Raw genomic sequence first — 16,788 nt, forward strand, 5'->3', positions numbered from 1 at the left:
CCCACTCCCCTCAGGCAGCGAGGCACTCGCCCGGCCTGGGTGCTAACGGCCCCGCCGCTACTTCTCAGCCCCGGCTGCGGCACGGGTCGGCTGTCAGCTCGAATCCCGGCATCGACGTGATTATGTTGCTGGTGGTTACGACGCTGCTTTGTCTGTAGGCGTTTAGAACCAACGGTGCAGGTGACACGTTCCTTGTACAACTGTACCAAGAGATCGAGCTGCAACACACACGGTCAGTTAAGGAAACCAAACCTTCTGACTACCACCTTGTTGCAAAAGTGAGGCAAAATGTAACTGGATGACATCTAAAGCACACAGGTAAACACACATGTGGCAGCCACTAGGGGACACATACCTCTTTCTTCCCCTGCATGTCCTTGGCACTCCGTAAGCAAACCAGCAGACCCGTATGCAGTGGCTGGAATTCATCCTGTTGCTGTATGGAGGCACTGGATGCTGAAGAAGAATCTGACTTTGGTGAAGGATGCACTTTCAGCTGAGGTCTGAACTCAGTCAGTAGATTCAGACTACATATTACTGTGAGAGTGGTGAGACACTGGAACAGGTTGCCCAGTGAGGCTGTGGACGCTCCTACGTTGGAAGCCTTCAAGGGCAAGCTGGATGCGGCTGTGAGCAACCTGCCCTAGTGGGAGGTGTTCCTGCCTACGGCGGGGGGTGGAACCAGATGGTGCTTTCCAACCCAAGCCAGTCTATGATTCTGAGCAATTGGCAGCAGCACACCTTTCCATGGCATAAAGGAAGGGAAATCCTGCTTACAGAGCCTCCCAGATCCTGCTCTGTGGACGTGGTTTTAACGGAGCCACCAGGTCTTATGAGAAAAAAAAAAAAAGTCATTTTCACACCTATCCGCGAGCAGTTTTTGGCTTTCACTATGACATGCTCAACAGCTGTTCACAGGTCTACCTCTCATGCAAATCAGTCATTTTTTTGTTAGGTTAGGGCAGCCTTCCTGTATTTGAACATCTCTATGGACAGGTTTACTTCTCCATTTAATAGATACTTTGAGTTATAAATCCTATTATTCATTAATAGCACAGGGGACCATTAGGTGGCCTGTATCTGTATAGAGAACTTCAGCTCTGAGTATGGCTTTGTGAATCACCTGGAAACCTGAAGTTAGACTTACTCTTCCTGATCTGTATTCAGTCACTATACTGCTCTCTTCCTTCTGTTATCCTTCTGTTCCTTCACTGTATCTTGCTTTGGTATTTTTACTGAGAAATCTTCTTTAAATTACAATTGCTTTAAATGTCTGCAATTCTTGTTATTAACCAGTGTGACTGCAACTCAGCACTCTTAGGCTCTGTTGCCTCCTCAATGCCACTTCTCTCCAAGTTAACACATGAAAAGCTCAACACACTCTTTTTAATGGAAGATCAGTGCAGTTTTTGACACAGTATCGGTAAGATAGATGTGAAGTCCTATGAGAAACAGATAAACATTAAGTATGTCATACACAATGAATTGAATGCCTATCAGCTGGCTGCCTGGTGTGCTTATGTTACAAAGCCAAGGTGAACATGCCTATGATGGAGGGATACTAAAGACAAGAAAAGCAGAAATCTAACATACGTTTTAGTTTCTTTTCAGAGCCAGTTAGTAGCTATGTGATGGTGATACTTTTCTGACCAGCCTGCATATTGTACAGGAACATCTGAATGCATTAGATGTTATTCGTAATGACAACTCTAGAGCAGATACTTAGCCATGCTGACTTGTGACGATCATTCACTCTATGCTGACCAAGACTGGTGTATTAACTTTAGATGAGGTAATACATTAACTGCTTCTCTAAAAAAATAATAAATCCAAATACCTCATGATTGGAAACATAAAATTCTTCCACTGCCTCGGGGACTCCTTGCAAGTACCCTCTCCTACTTGCTTCATGTTTTCCTAACATTTTCCTCCCAGTGCTTTCTTCATACATTGCATGTGTTCAAGAACTACTCGAGACCAGTGTAAAATGTGCTTTTTTATTTTCCTTTTCTTACCTCTCAGCAGCATTTTTGGCATACTGATAATTAAAAAAAAACCAAACACCTAATTGTTAAGAACAGGTAAGTAGAACATATTACCACGGGGTAACCCTATCGCCTCTACTGAGCCAAGAGTTCAGCAGGCTGGTTCCACTGAGATGGTTTACCTGCCAGAAGGGGTTTCTAGGCTTGTCCTCATGTGCTTTAACTGAATGTATTTTCTTATAAGTTGCATTTTCGGTACTATTTTCACATATCTCTGCGAAAGCAAGAATAGAGATAAGAAAGATTAAAATAAATATTTGACAAAACACAGGATCATGGGTGAAACAACTAACAGGATTGTTCTGCTTGCGCGTTGCTGCCGTCCTTCATCTCCAAGGGTACACAAACAAAGAATAACTACCCGTAACAATAGGTAACAGTCACTGCCATGGAACGCTTTCTGACTGTAGAGATCCAGCTGATACTGCTGGCTAAAATATTTGCCCTGCTGTCATTTAAGAAATGTAGTTTTAAAAGGTGAACAGTAGGTCATTATCCTTCCTTAAGCCCAAGTCTCTCTGAAGGTGGTAGCAGAAGGCACCGCGCGAACACAAAAAGAAGAAATCAGGACTCTTTTCTTAAGCTGCCTTTTACATTGTTGAATGTCCTAATGTAACTGATGATGCAGACTGAACACTGTGATGCAGAAGCATCAGTTCAACCACTAGCATTTGTGTTGTCAGACGTTCTCTGCTGGGTTACTCACTTGCATAAAGGACCAAATGAAGCTCTGGGTTAAGAGTTTACACTTGCTTGTTAGACACTGAAAAAGACCAGCAAAGTTAAAACAGAAAGTGACATTAATGCACATGAAATCCCCGACTTATGTATGATCACCTTTCTCTTTCGCCATATTTACAGTAATTAGGCACTGCATCTTTTTAATAATTCATAAAAAGCTGTGAAAAAAATATCAAAAATGCATGTTCTATTTTTAAAGTAATAATTGGTTTCAGCTTGTGCTCCAAATGCAGTTTTAATATATTTTATGAGTAAAAAAAATAATAAGCTAGATTAAAATTTGTTTCTTGTACACTTGTGCATTTCAGAAGCACTTCAAAACGAGACCTACGCATTGTTTATGCTTAATGTAACAGGTCTAGTCATAATGTATCATCAACACCAGGTACTCTTTGCAGTCAGAACTGACTGAGAAGACAACAGCAACATGCTCTGAATGCCTACAATTAAAGATTACCACAAGACAAAGCGAAACAATTTCCAAAACCCGTATTACAAAAAGACGTGCCTTTGGTTCTTAATAATCCATACAAAAAGGGATTTCTATGTAAGTATAAATAACATAATTGAAAAGAAAGAATAAAGGAACCATACTGATATGAAGATATTTCCAAGTAATTAAAATACCCAACGCAAAGCTAAGCTCCTAAACCAGACTGTAGGAAGGCTTTATTTTGGTACCCACCAACAAAACTGCCATCTGCTGAGATTTCCCTACACGTTGTTTGCACAACCCACATTGTGAGGATGCACCTGCTGGACTTTCGAACTAAATCCAGCAGCTATTGCTCCTCATCAGCTATCTCAGAGCAATCAATGTGTGGGCATAGAGACTGACAGGAAGGACCTGACCACCCTTCAATTTCTTACCCGCATTTCTTCACATCGTTGCAACTCCTCCGTCTTCCCAAACTGTAACACAGCACTGCTGCTGAAGCAAAGATTGTTCTGACAACAACCATCACACCCTGCTATCGCCAAATAAGAGAAATACTTTCTAGTTTATTTTTATCCTGTAGCACTCCAGTGTTTTAAAATCAGATGACTCATTTAAGAAGCCACGCTGGAAAAAATGAATGACCACCTGCCATCTCTTAAGACACACCACTTCTCATCGAACCAGAGAATCCTTAGAGTTAGAAGAAATCTCTGAAGGCCCTCAAGTCCAATTCCTCTGCAATGAACAGGGACACCATAGCTGGATCAGGTTGCCCAGGGTCTCCTCGAGACTTGCCTTGAAAGCCTCCAGGGACAGGGCATCAACCACAGCACTAGGTAACCTGTTTCAGTGCCTCACCACCCTCACTGTAAGAGATTTTTTCCTTATATCTAAGGAGCTCTCCCCACATCGTGGGAATCAGACCTGAAATCACAGAATCACGGAATGGCCAGGGTTGGAAGGGACCTCAAGGATTATGAATCTCCAACCCCCTGCCATATGCAGGGCCACCAACCTCCCCATTTAATACCAGACCAGGCTGCCCAGGGCCCCATCCAACCTGGCCTCGAACACCTCCAGGGACGGGGCATCCACAGCCTCTCTGGGCAGCTGTTCCACCACCTCACCCCTCTCTCTGTAAAGAACTTCCCCCTGACATCCAACCTAAATCTTCCCTCCCTCAACTTAAAACCATTTCCCCTTGTCCTGCAGTTCTCTACCCTTTCAAAGAGTTGACTCCCCTCCTGTTTGTAGGCTCCCTTTAGGTACTGAAAGGCTGCAACGAGGTCACCCCGCGGCCTTCTTTACTCCAGGCTGAACAAGCCCAGCTCCCTCAGCCTGTCTTCGTAGGGGAGGTGCTCCAGTCCCCTGATCATCTTTGTGGCCCTCCTCTGGACCCTCTCCAACAGCTTTCCGTCTTTCCTGTGCTGGGGGCTCCAGACCTGGACACAGTACTCCAGATGGGGCCTCACAAGAGCAGAGGGGGACAATCACCTCCTTGTCCCTGCTGGCCACCACTCTTCTGATGGAGCACAGGATCCCATTTGGTTTCCGAGCTGCAAGGGCACACTGCTGGCTCATGTTAAGCCAAACAACTGAAATCAAACAACTGAAGCTGACTGACAGTGATTCCCCCACACGGAACTCCGCATCCCTGTGGTTGCAAAAATACAAAGGGCCAATGCCAAATGTGTTGGTCCACCCTTGGAACCGCCCTTGGGATGCAGGCCACCAGACCTGCCATGTGGCTTCTAATTCTGTGCAAAAGGTGCTCCTATTTCCACCCATTTATAAACGTCTCAGAATGTAGCCAAGCAAGTCTGCTCCCGTTCTGCTCTCCAATCAAATTCTGCATACAATTTAGAGGAACAGGAATTCTTTCTGCCGCTCTTGAAGGTTCAGCCCATGTTTACTAAAATAGCCATTCATAATAACACAACGGAGGTGCCTGCCAGTACTAAACCAAACACCTGGGCTGATCCTGCGGCGAAGAAAGCTCCACAGTATCATTAAGGTTGGAAAAGACCTCTAGGATCATCCAGTCCATCGTCAGCCCATCCTCATCACGCTTACGACTGACGAGCGGCCACGCGGCCACGCAAGGTCCGCACCACATCGCTACAGCGGCGGGAACCTCGTCACCATCCCCTCCTAGCCGCCGCTCCCCGGCGGCCCCGCAGCCGGCACTTCCGTCCCCCCCCTCCCGGCATCACTTCCAGGTCAGGAAGGCACCGGGCGGTTTCCGGCGGGAGGCTGCGGGGCGCCGAGCGCTACCGGCCCGCGGGGCTGAGGGGCGCCGGCAGCTCCTCGGCGAGGGGAGCTCCTCGCGGGCAGAGATGTTGGCGCGCTTGTGGGGGTTCCTGTACAGCAGCTACTTCCGGTTCTGGCTGAAGTGGCTCTGGCGGCTGCTGACGGGGAAGTGCGAGCTGCAGCGCGTCTTAGAGGGCGCGAAGGAGGGCGCGCGGAGAACGCTGGGCATAGGTAAACGGGGGTGGGGGGGCGGCCGCGGGAGCGCGTGCGGAGCCGTGTGCGTGCTGACGTCACCGCTTACGTCCTGCGGGATGGATAAGTGGTGCCTGAGGGGAACCCGGTGCTGTTCGCTGGTGTTGTTACCCTGACGCCGTTAAAAAGAAGCCGCATGTAAAACAATACACTTGGTTCATTTCTGAGAGGAGGGAGGCGGGTCGTATGCCGCCAAACTCGCAAACGCGAGTCCGCTTTCAGTACCGCAACAACAACCATCAGCAACAACCAACGAATGGTTGAAGGCTTTCGGTTGCTCGTTATCTGTTGGTTTTAATATTGTCCTACCCGTGTCATCCAAAAATTGCTCAGAATAATACAAGAACGCCTATTATGAACTAATAAAACTGAACCATTTCGATGTAAGTGACTTTTCTTGTGTTATCATTGCAGAACATTCACTGGGATCATCAAAAAATAAGGTAATTATTAAAAATAATAAAATTATGAAAAACCGAGGTAACTATTTGTTGTTATCAACCTTATTTCAGAGGTAGGTGCCTGAGAATGCTTTTTGAGGGAGGAAGGAAATAGAGGTGGAAGAGATGGAGGGAGAAGAACGCTGTTCTGGGTGCTGTGTGCCAGGATTAATCACGTGGTTTTCAGAAATAACCCCACATCCCTCCATCGCTCCTCAGCAGCAGTCAGACAAGTCATGGCACTGAGTTATTCATCATGGAGAAGTCGCTTCTCCCTGTCACAGCAGTCTGCCAGGCTGGTTTTACAGAAACCAGCAATGGGACTTCGGCGGGGTGATACAGAGAGAGCGGTTTTGTGCCACCTGTACAATACTTTCTCTAATCATTGGGAAAAGTGCAAGTTTGCAGGTAGGCTTTTAACTGACAGGCTCATACTGAGTGTTCCTTAGCAGTTCGATACCGTAGTTAACACTCAACACCCTCAAATGTGTGTGTCTTCAGTGACGCACAGCATGGATGGGTCTTTGAGCATCTCTCAATTCTGTTCTTAAGGACTTACCTCTTAATGGAACAGAACGGTGTTGGTGTGAGTGTTAATTGTATTAAGAATGCACTGCGACCATGAAAAGTTCAGAAGAAGAAATAAAGTAGTCACTAAGTCACTTCAGATGGGCAGGGTGTAGTTATTATTAGCGTTTGCCCTTTGTTCTAGAAGGCTGTAGAATGGCAGAATTTTGTACTGAGTTCTGTTGTTTCAGCTCAGGGTTTGTACCTCAATTTCATTAGTTTACTGTCTCCTAATTTTGAAGCATTGTTTCCTTATTGAAGTTTTGTCACTTTTGCTCTTTGACAGCTGCTTTTATTTAGGTTGAGGTTAGGAAGATCATCTTTCAAATTAGCCTTTGAAGGCAAACATTTGGAGGGAACATGTAAACAGGAAGGGGAATGGCTGTTTACAAGGGTGGATAGTGATAGGACAAGGGGAAATAGTCTTAAAATGAGACAGGAGAGGTTTAGGTTAGATATTAGGAGGAGGTTTTCCACACAGAGGGTGGTGACACTGGAACAGGTTGCCCAAGGAGGCTGTGGATGCCCCATCCCTGCAGGCATTCAAGGCCAGGCTGGATGTGGCTCTGGGCAGCCTGGTCTGGTGACTGGCGACCCTGCACACAGGAGGGGGTTGGAACTGGGTGATCACTGTGGTCCTTTTCAACTCAGGCCATTCTATCATTCTATGAAACAAGAACCTAGACTTGGGTGTTTTATTTTGTGGGTCACCTACAGATTACATGTTTTTATCGAAATGAAATTTAATAATTAAACTAATTATTGAGGATCTTCTTGTATGTGATTTGAGCACATTTATCATACACATTTTCAATTTATCGACTGTTCTCTTTTCATAGTTTTTAAAGAATACTCATGTGACAGGCATCCAGAGACTGAGAAGTAACAAGAATAAAACAGGTGATAATTTTCTGCATTAATTTCTGCATTCCTCATGGGTCTTTTACTCTGTGAACTTCTTAGGTTCTAAGAAATGCTCTAAACGCTGATGAAACTGAAATAGAGAAGTGTGTCAGAGATGTCATGAAAGAGAAGAAAATTGAACAGAAGGATATCAGGTACGTTTGGAAGTCTGGTGTGGCATCTTCAAGGCCAACAGTTCTGACTCGTCACATTCCTGCTGTTGCTTGGTCTGATAGAATCAGTGGACAGTTCAGCAGAAGCCTTTCTGTAGGGTTAGAAAATAAGGTACAGCGATGTCCCGTTGAAGTTCTGGAAAATAAATTGCAAAGTTTAAATTGACATGAGTTTGTGATAACCATCTCTGTATCTCACAGGTCACTTGTGTTACTCCTTGCTGGTAAGTAGCGTTAACACAGAAGTTGTGATGTAAACTTTGTAGTTGTTCAGATACATTTGAAAGAATATAATGATGCCAGATTATAGTTTGCATTCCTCTCCAGAAGTAATTAGGAGTGATTGAGGGCAAGACCTGAACTAGAATTTTGACTATTCAGAATGAAACTCGTCTTTGAAGTTGTAACATTTATATCATTGCTTACAAAAAGCTTGGGGGTAGGTGAAGGTACAGTAGTCAGGATGATGTGTGGAGTTTTTGTGTCGTCAGAGGTTTTAGCTGAGGGGCTTTACTTCCCTGCATGTAAGTGAAAAGGTCCTGACTGTGCAGCTCTCAAATCAGTTAGCGGTTTTATAAGTAGAAACAGGATCCAAACAGCAATACCAGGATGCTGAAGTATGAAACGTAAATGTAAAGCCCTTCCAAATTTTAACATTTATGTTGTGCTTAGGACTTCTCTTAACGTTGTTCAAGCAAGAATTTATGGCTGACTATCCCTCTTAGTAGCTTCTGTTATTTGTTGTTATTCCAGGTTTAAGACAAATCTGCATATGTCCTTACTGCAGATAACAGGTTATAAAAAACTTTACTTGGATGTGGAAAATCTGAGGAAGGTCACATATGATTCGGATAATGAAGAACACGAGGAACAGTTAATTGAGGTAAAAAAAAAAACAACAAACCAAAAGCAAAAGCTGTACCCATCCCCCATCATCAAGTCCAGCAGTTGTAATGAACTTGGTGTAAAAGTAGCATTATGAGCAGCTGCCCTAATGGAAGCTCTTTTCCACTTGCAAACTTCTAAGCCATTTTAGACTCAGCAAAATAAAATGCCGTAGCAAAACAAGTGAGTAAACAAAAGCTGCCTGCACTGGGATCATTTGCTGTAAAACCAGACAGAACACCAGCAGCAGACTAATTTTCCAAACAGGTCATTGAACAGTCTTAACTGAAAAGATGTATAACTTCACCCACGCTTCTATAAATTTCTCAGCTAACAGTTACCTAATAACTAAAAAAATCAACCCGTTTGGTGATTTCTTATTACTGCATCAGTGTTGAAGAGGACAGTTCTGTCTTCCAGTACTCAATTATCAGTACAAGTAACAGCATTCAAATGATATCATCCTGTTGAAGGCTTTTTAAAATAACTTCCAGCAAATACATTAGCATGTCATGTTCTTAGTCATTCATAAGGACTCAACTTGTCATGGAGGTCCCAAATTTGTGCAATACGATTTGTGGTGAATTCGTATTTCAGTATACTGTTGTCCTATCAGAATATGGTGTTATTTTTGGAAATGTAACAAGTCTTTGCTTCTGTAGTGTCTGTGAAGGGAAATTAACACTTGAAAAGTTAAATGTAATCATTTTCATACCTGCCTGATTAAAGTATTACAGTATGACTCCTGATGGCCACTGACAGAAAACAGCGTGCAGGCTGTACGCGTCCTGTGCCATGGTCAGTGGTCTCTAATGTGCTCTGAATGAGGAGTTGTTATACTTTAGAGCAGTGCATAACATGGTATGTTTGTGCAGCTCTGGAATTTGCTGATGCCTCATGAAAATCTGAAGGCCAGAATCACAAAGCAGTGGTGTGACATTGGCTTCCAAGGCGATGACCCCAAAACAGACTTCAGAGGAATGGGCCTGCTGGGATTAGTGAACCTGGTGTAAGTGAAACCTGCTGAAGTTCTGCTGTAATGACTTTGCAGTATCTCTGAGTTCGCACTAGTTAATTCTGTTTTCAGTAAAGACTGAACGAAAGCAATTAGAAATGGTGCTTACATACAGACAAAACCAATATTTTAAAATAAGTCAGTCATTCTGGCAGCTGTACCTCTTCAAACACCTTGTTGGTTGAAGGTGAGGGGAGGGGAGAAACAAAGTTGCTGCAGACACCTTGGTTTTGGCACCATTTGATCGGTTATGCCTTAAAAGTAATTTGCTGAAAGCTTTTTATGTTTCTGAATTAATTACTGCAATGAAAAACACGTTTAATACCTGTGCTCAGTTGGGCTTAGCTGAACTTCACATCTGTTGTGTTGCTTTTTTAAAATTGGCTCGAACTGAATTTAAGTTAATTTTGTGACATCTCCTTGGTTTTTGTTTTGTGATGTTTTTAGTACAAAGCACTATTCAGCTCTAGTTTGAAGCTACACACGCTGATGTTGAACGCAATCTTTTTAAATATGAACTTAAAAATAATGGAAGGTTTTGTTCCACACTGGCAGGTATTTTAGTAAGCATTACACCAATGAAGCTCGTCAGATCCTTTCTCATTCAAATCACCCAAAACTGGGGTAAGTCATAAGACTTTTTCTTGCTATTTTTTGTGGAAGAGCATGTGAAGACTGTCAGGTACTTTTACTGAAAATGAAGAGGAAAATATTTGTGTTTTTTTCCATTTAAGTAGTAGAAGCCAAAGTAGAAGAGCTTGAGAAACTGAACACAAATCATTTTCAGAACCAGAGCTGTTTGCAGTTTTTTTTTTTAGAACATGCTCAGTAGGACTAAAATGATGCAAAATAGCGGCTCTGGTTAACACTTGGAATATCAGCTGTATTTTTAATAGCCTCAGGTTAGATGTAGATATGAATACTTACTTTTCACCTTCTTATTTATCCCATGGAATCTTTTTTGCTGGACACTTCTTCTGTAATAAGTAAATAATGGAGGCATTTACAAAACTACTGTAGAGGAAATTACATGTTTTTCAATAGCTCACTTTATGTGGATAGATGAAATAGGGAACTGAAAAAGGGCCTGTCGGTCTGAACTAGCTTGTCAACAGGTATAGGAAAAATTGACTCTTACAGTTCTTGAAGTGTTATCTGTTTCTGGGAAACTTTTAAGTCCTTCAACACATAAGGTTAAAAAAAACCAACAATGAACTGTGATTGCTGTTGCAGATATTCTTATGCAATAGTTGGAATTAATCTGACTGAAATGGCATACAGCTTACTGAGGAATGGTGCTTTAAAGTCTCATCTGTACAACATGGTCCCTGGATTGCCACAAATGGAACACTTCCATCAGTTTTACTGTAAGTATCCATGGCTTTTTCAGTACAGGTTACTGGAGGTAGACCTGTAACAGAGAGAATCTTATGTTTGGTTGATTTATTTTTGAAGGGCGCTTCCGCTTTTTTCCTCATTGGCTGCAGCAAGAACAGGTATTGGAACTGCAACCAACACTGAGTCACCGTGCTACAGAAATACACGCCTAAGGAATAAATTTAGGTGGCTTTCTGTATCTGCAGGCTGAAAATTCAGTATTTGCAGATTTTTATTTATTTTTTTATTCATTATTTCAGTGCCCCAGAGGTTGCAGTTAAAAGGGATGAGACACTCAACTATTTTAGGGGGTTGAACAGAGGATCACTGTAGGATCACTGTAGGTCTAACAAGCTCAAGGCAGAAAATGGCAGAGCTCGTTTGCATAGATCTGTATTTATTTTCTTCACAGGTTATCTGGTTTATGAGTTTGATAAGTTTTGGTTTGAAGAAGAACCAGAAAGCATTATGCACTTCAACCAGTACAGAGAAAAATTCCATGACAAGATTAAGGGTCTTCTACTGGATTATGATGTGATATTAACCTTGCAGAATAAAAAGAAACCATAACTCCTCTGCAACACATCAGGTTCTGCATCAACAAGGGAATTATGCATTTCGTTGCAAGTTTTGCAAGTTTCACTATGAACTGTGTAACAATAGAACTCTTTTGCATAAAAAAGAAAAAAGCAAGCTAAATTGGGTTAACAAAGCTCGGACAATCAACCTCTGTTTACAGCTCTTATATGCTATTCTCCAAAGGACATTTTTGTACGTGTGTTTATCTGTTGTTTAGTTTGGTTTTGTTTTTAACCTGGCTGTCTGATGATCCTCTGGATCATTTGCTCTCAATTTCTTTTATACTTCTTGGTGCAAGAACTTGAAGCAGATATTTCTTCTGCACGGTGTTTCTCATTAATAGGTTTATCTGATCATTGTATCTTAAAGCTTTTTTTAGGTGAAGTTTCTGGTTTTTTGGGCTCTTTGTGTTCTCATTCTGTACGTGTAGTCGATCATCCACTTGTCAGTATTCTGTTTCTGCAATGAAGGGAATGCATTAAGTCATGTACAATCTTGGAGAAGGGGCTTAATTCAGCAACGTATCGATGTACACACTACAAATTCCTTCTGGCTAAGGAAGTTTTTTGCTTGTGGATTTGTACCAGCATATGTCTGTGCTTGGAAAAAGCTCCATTTGCAAACAAACAGAAAAAGAATCATAAATCAACAGTGTGAGGATCGGGTCCTCTTTCTGAAAGCATTCCTGCTGTGAAATTTTTCCATTCTTTCTGATCTAAGATGTTTGACTTTGTTGCCAGCCCTTTCTTTTAGCAGATAATGGGGAGTTCTGATTGGGAAGTACAAGGGAGTTAGAAAGTTCACTCATTTATGTAAAATAATAATTAAAAAAAAAACCAACCACAATTGCATCTTCCCTATCTATCCTGTGAAAATTAACTCCAACTTCTAATGAAAATGCATTTTCCATGTAAGGATGCAGCTGTGACACATTCCTTAACCTTGGCATCCTCAGACAATCTAATCAATAGGAGCTCATGCGTGTATTTTGACTAATTGTTGCTTAAAGCAGCTTTAAACAGATCTGGTAAAACCATCGCTTCTTTTCCTAAAACCTACTACTAATCAAGTGCCTTCTGCTTTATTCAGTCAGTGTTTTATTTTTATTCTGTAATCAGACCGTAGCCTTAGAAGCTTGAGTTATTTGGAAAAAACCCTGTCAGTACATACCTAACTAGCACACTGGCACAAAAGTTTGATGCTGACACAAGCTTTCCTGGTTATTTTTTAGAGTTTAAAATCATCTCAGGTAAATTAATTAACAACTACGACTCATAGCGATGAGGCTCCTGAAGAATGCAGATTTGGAGCTGGAGAGGAAAGAGACAAACCCTTTCTGTAATGAGTCATGCTACACTACAGAAACACTACGTTCATTATTACATTCTGTAATATTACATCTCCTTGGAGAGATTAAAAACCCCTGTGGACGAGGTCCTGAGCAGCCTGCTCTGGGTGGCCCTGCTTAAAGCAGGGGGCAGTTGGACCGTGGGGTCTCCAGAGGTGCCTCCTCACATCAGTAATGATGTGATTCTCTATTGTAGAAATAGGGCACTGCCTCCACCCAGCTGCTCTTGGTCCCTTAAACGTTTCTGATCTTTGTATTAGTGTATCTTTGTATTAGTGGGAAAGCTCCTGGTCATGGTATACAATATATATCTGTACGCAGGAGGTGTTCTGTCTTCTTTTTATGGGACTTCAGTTGTTGATAATGGTTGAACAGTTCTTGAGTTTACCATGCGCAGGGTGGAGAGAGGTTCAGCTCAGCTATGCTGGACTGATGCTATTCTGTTAAAAAATAAAGCTAAATATTGTTGGTAGTTACAAGTATGTATGGTTACACCATGGCTTGTAAGCAGAACAGCAGTTCTTTTGCTGCTCCCAGGTACTTGGACTTCTGTAATTGTCACCACTGAAAAAGCTGAGATCCTGTGGTGCCATTTCTCTCTGATCCCTGTGCAAATTGGACATTCCCAAAGTCTGACAGAGGGAAGGAGCAGAAAGCGCACACTTTCTCAGCTAGAAAGTGAGCTGTCTGCTATGTTCTAGTCCCAGCTTCTTTCATGTTAGACTTCTTTAATGATTTTTGCTATTGCTTGTAGATCTCAATTGCAAGTAAATGGGGCACATCTTTTGCATTTCACAAGTGACCACAAGATTCCTGCTGCTACTGCCAGACACGGATATCCATTTTTTAATTTCATCTTCCACTTGCTAGACAGTGACAGAGCTGTTACCGTCTCAAAAATCCCTCTGTAAAATGCATCTTCATTAGCTTTTTTTAATTACTAAATGTCCACCCAACCGTCACCAGATGAGTGGTATATGTGGGAATGCATTAGTTTGTACGTAGTGTGTGTTTGAGATGAGTATTTGCTAGGCTCCACTACAGTTTCCCAGTAAATGGTTAGAACCTGCATGTATTTTGGTGCGATCGAGTACCCCAGTGCTTCTGAGAGTCACTGTGTGTAGAATAGTAGCAGCTCTCCCTGTTTTGCGCTGGCGGTGGGCTAAGTGTATTGTGGTAGTGACTAGAACATGGGGCAGGGGGAGGTCTAACTGCATTTAGGGGAGGGAAGAAGAGGATTTAGAACGGTGTTTTGCTGGTCACTGCATTTTATACCAACTCTTTTACAGAATGACAATCCTAAAGCTATAGAAAATTCAAAATTGCCTTTCTGCAAGTTGATATAATCAATTTGTTTAACATCAGAACTTGTTGCTTGTTGAGTTTATTCTAAGAATCTTTCAAGTTAAAACTTGGTAAATTCTCTTGCTGTTATTTATTAACTGTCACGTGTTATCCTATTGGAACCTGTAAGTATTGTTAGTTTGCTAACACGCATCTTCCAACCATTCACTACACTGTGGCTGATGTGTAACAGTCACTTTAGGAAAAAAAATAAGACTGGACACAAAGTGGTTCCCTAATATTTTTTTGTTCTTGTAGCAACTGTTTAGCAAACTACCTCCCTTCCCCTTGTTCAGCACATGCTTCAAACGTGGTACCACACCATGAACAGCGTAATCTGGAGATATGGAAAAGATTACTATAAAAGGTAGAAGCTAGTCTGTCATTCATTGAACGCACTGCTTCATAGATAACCTGTAACAGCATTGGAAGGCGTGATTTGAAGACAGTGCTACCTAAGAAGCAAAAATGCTTTTAAACTGCTGCTTCTGCTATCTGACGGTGCAGACAATAGGATGTCCTGTCCTAAGAGGGCAACAGGAGAAGGGGCCAATTTAAGCACCTCGAGTAATTTTGGATTTTCACTCACTGGTGTAAAACAAACAAAAAACAAACCCCAAGCATTCATTCCCTAGGTTTTTCCATCCTAGTTTAAATAAACATTTAAAAACAAGAATGTTAGTTAGCCTTGTCTTAGGAATTATTGTGATGGAAGAAGTTTGTGGGAATTCAGTAGTCACGATTATTGAAAATACGACTAGTGAACTTTTTTGGACATACCTGTTTGTTTTGTGTTGCTGTAGTGCTGTGGTGATCTATCTTGGGACTGATGTTTCCTGTGCCAGTCTGTATATCGTTTTTCACTTGGGAAGAGGGTGGTGGAGGGGGGGGAAAAGAAAAAGACACCTGAGAGTGCTGCCGGTGGGCAGTTTCTCCTTATCACACTGTGCTTAGATAACTGCATACTAATGGAAATGTATGTTTACCACAGTATAAAAGCAATAATGTAAACTGTGATGTCTGTGTAACGGAAACTTAAGTTTACAATGGTAGGAAATAAAGAACGAGTTATTAAAAATACTGCCAGTATCGGTGTGTTCCGACCTGCTGTCATTGTTAGAAAACCAGCAGCTTGCAGTTAGCCGTGCATTGATGTCTTTTTCCTAGTAGCTGTACAGCACAGCTGATAGAAGCAGTACAGGCTGCAGAACATGGATATATATGAAAGCTGAAATGGAAAAAAAATGTAAAAGCTAGAACAGCTGCCTCACCTACATTTTCTAGTTTTAAAATCAGCATCCAAGATACAGATCTAAAAATCAAATACCACGAGAAAGAAAGGAATTAGATTAAAATCCGACTGTGAGATCTATGCAAAAAGGTGCTTATTTTTAACTCTCAAGATTCGTCTCGTGCTATAAAGCAATGCTTTACATGCAGGTCAGCTTGAAATCTTACATCTGTTGTAACAGGAAATTGTAAAATGGGAAAGTCAGTTTGACACATCTGATAAATTTTTGTGTATTGTGACATTTAACACTTCCTCTCTCCACAAAGAAACATTTTTTCTTAACTAAACACAACTACAGCGGTGGTCCAAAGACTTGGTTGTACAGTAGGAGTTGCACAGGTAGTGCACAGGGTGCTGCTGCTGCAGGGGAAGGTGGTTGTTACTGCTCCCTAACCATCACCAGCTATCTCTAGTATTGTTTGATCATTGTTTACTAAAACAAAGTAACCAAGAATGCATACATGTATATATCAATAAAATATACCAGAGATGTTGTTTCAATGGCTAGGAAGAGCCTTCTCATTGCTAAGAAAGAGCAAAGCTCCAGGAGCAAGCTGACAGCTGGAAGAACTCTGGCAAACTCTTCTAGAGAAACCCTAATTTATCTTGGTACGTTTCTCTGCTCCCCAAACCTCTATCTTTCACCATGCAGTCATCTTCAGATAGGCTTTATTAAATAATTCACTTCGTTTTTCACTTGGCCTTTGCTTTTACTTCTGAATTTTGGAGACCAAAGGCTTCTTTCAACATACAAAAGTACTACTATACAAGAAATTCAACCACTTCACCTCTCGGTCTTTTTTCCCCTTTTTATTCAGAAGCACAGAACAGGCTCTGCACTCTCCCAGTCTCAAGATGAACAGAACCTCAACTGTCAACTGGTCAATCATGCAAATAACAGTTATTTTAGAAAACGGGATGAGGAAGCAGATATTCAGGAAATCCAGATAGATATTGAGTACTCCAGAAAAGAGAAGCAGTGGTAAATCAACATCTAACAGGACATGGGAAGCTTTGGGAAGTTACCTATCACCACTTACTGATTGCATCTTGCACTGCAATTAAAAATAACTTTCCATATTTCATGCCTTGTATATCCAGCACCAAAACACACTCCTGCAATGACGCTACTGGTAGAA

At 41.9% G+C, this 16,788-nt stretch overlaps 2 protein-coding genes and 1 long non-coding RNA gene across 3 annotated transcripts in view; 1 reads left to right on the forward strand and 2 right to left on the reverse strand.

The window, feature by feature from the left end:
• MGAT4D (MGAT4 family member D) overlaps positions 1 to 661 on the reverse strand; it is a 32,266-nt gene extending 31,605 nt beyond the window's left edge. Inside the window, exon 1 of the mRNA XM_085222107.1 lies at positions 356 to 661. The gene's annotated coding sequence lies outside the window, so the exon portion shown is untranslated. The remainder of the gene's footprint in view (positions 1 to 355) is intronic.
• Positions 662 to 1,978: 1,317 nt separating this feature from the next.
• Positions 1,979 to 5,270, reverse strand: LOC146544406 (uncharacterized). Its single transcript, XR_014882823.1, has 2 exons — positions 2,752 to 5,270; positions 1,979 to 2,259 (listed from the first exon to the last, which is right to left on the reverse strand). It is a non-coding gene; the product is annotated as an uncharacterized LOC146544406 (long non-coding RNA).
• A 147-nt stretch (positions 5,271 to 5,417) lies between these two features.
• On the forward strand, positions 5,418 to 15,438 carry ELMOD2 (ELMO domain containing 2). Its single transcript, XM_010709567.3, has 8 exons — positions 5,418 to 5,706; positions 6,142 to 6,170; positions 7,698 to 7,792; positions 8,564 to 8,693; positions 9,571 to 9,704; positions 10,266 to 10,334; positions 10,944 to 11,077; positions 11,500 to 15,438. Exons 1-8 carry the CDS (start codon positions 5,562 to 5,564, stop codon positions 11,655 to 11,657), a joined length of 894 nt encoding a protein of 297 aa, XP_010707869.2. The 5' UTR covers positions 5,418 to 5,561; the 3' UTR covers positions 11,658 to 15,438.
• The last annotated feature ends 1,350 nt before the right edge of the window (positions 15,439 to 16,788 follow it).

Source organism: Meleagris gallopavo, chromosome 4 (assembly GCF_905368555.1).
Source record: "Meleagris gallopavo chromosome 4, MGAL_WU_HG_1.1, whole genome shotgun sequence".
NCBI lineage: Eukaryota > Metazoa > Chordata > Aves > Galliformes > Phasianidae > Meleagris > Meleagris gallopavo.

Excerpts from the sequence above, each read along its gene's own strand:
- ELMOD2 (XM_010709567.3), top strand. The coding sequence starts at position 5,562 with ATGTTGGCGCGCTTGTGGGGGTTCCTGTACAGCAGCTACTTCCGGTTC. Across the intron at positions 5,707-6,141 it reads GCGGAGAACGCTGGGCATAG|AACATTCACTGGGATCATCA; the intron begins GTAAACGGGGGT and ends TTATCATTGCAG. Across the intron at positions 11,078-11,499 it reads ACACTTCCATCAGTTTTACT|GTTATCTGGTTTATGAGTTT; the intron begins GTAAGTATCCAT and ends TTTTCTTCACAG.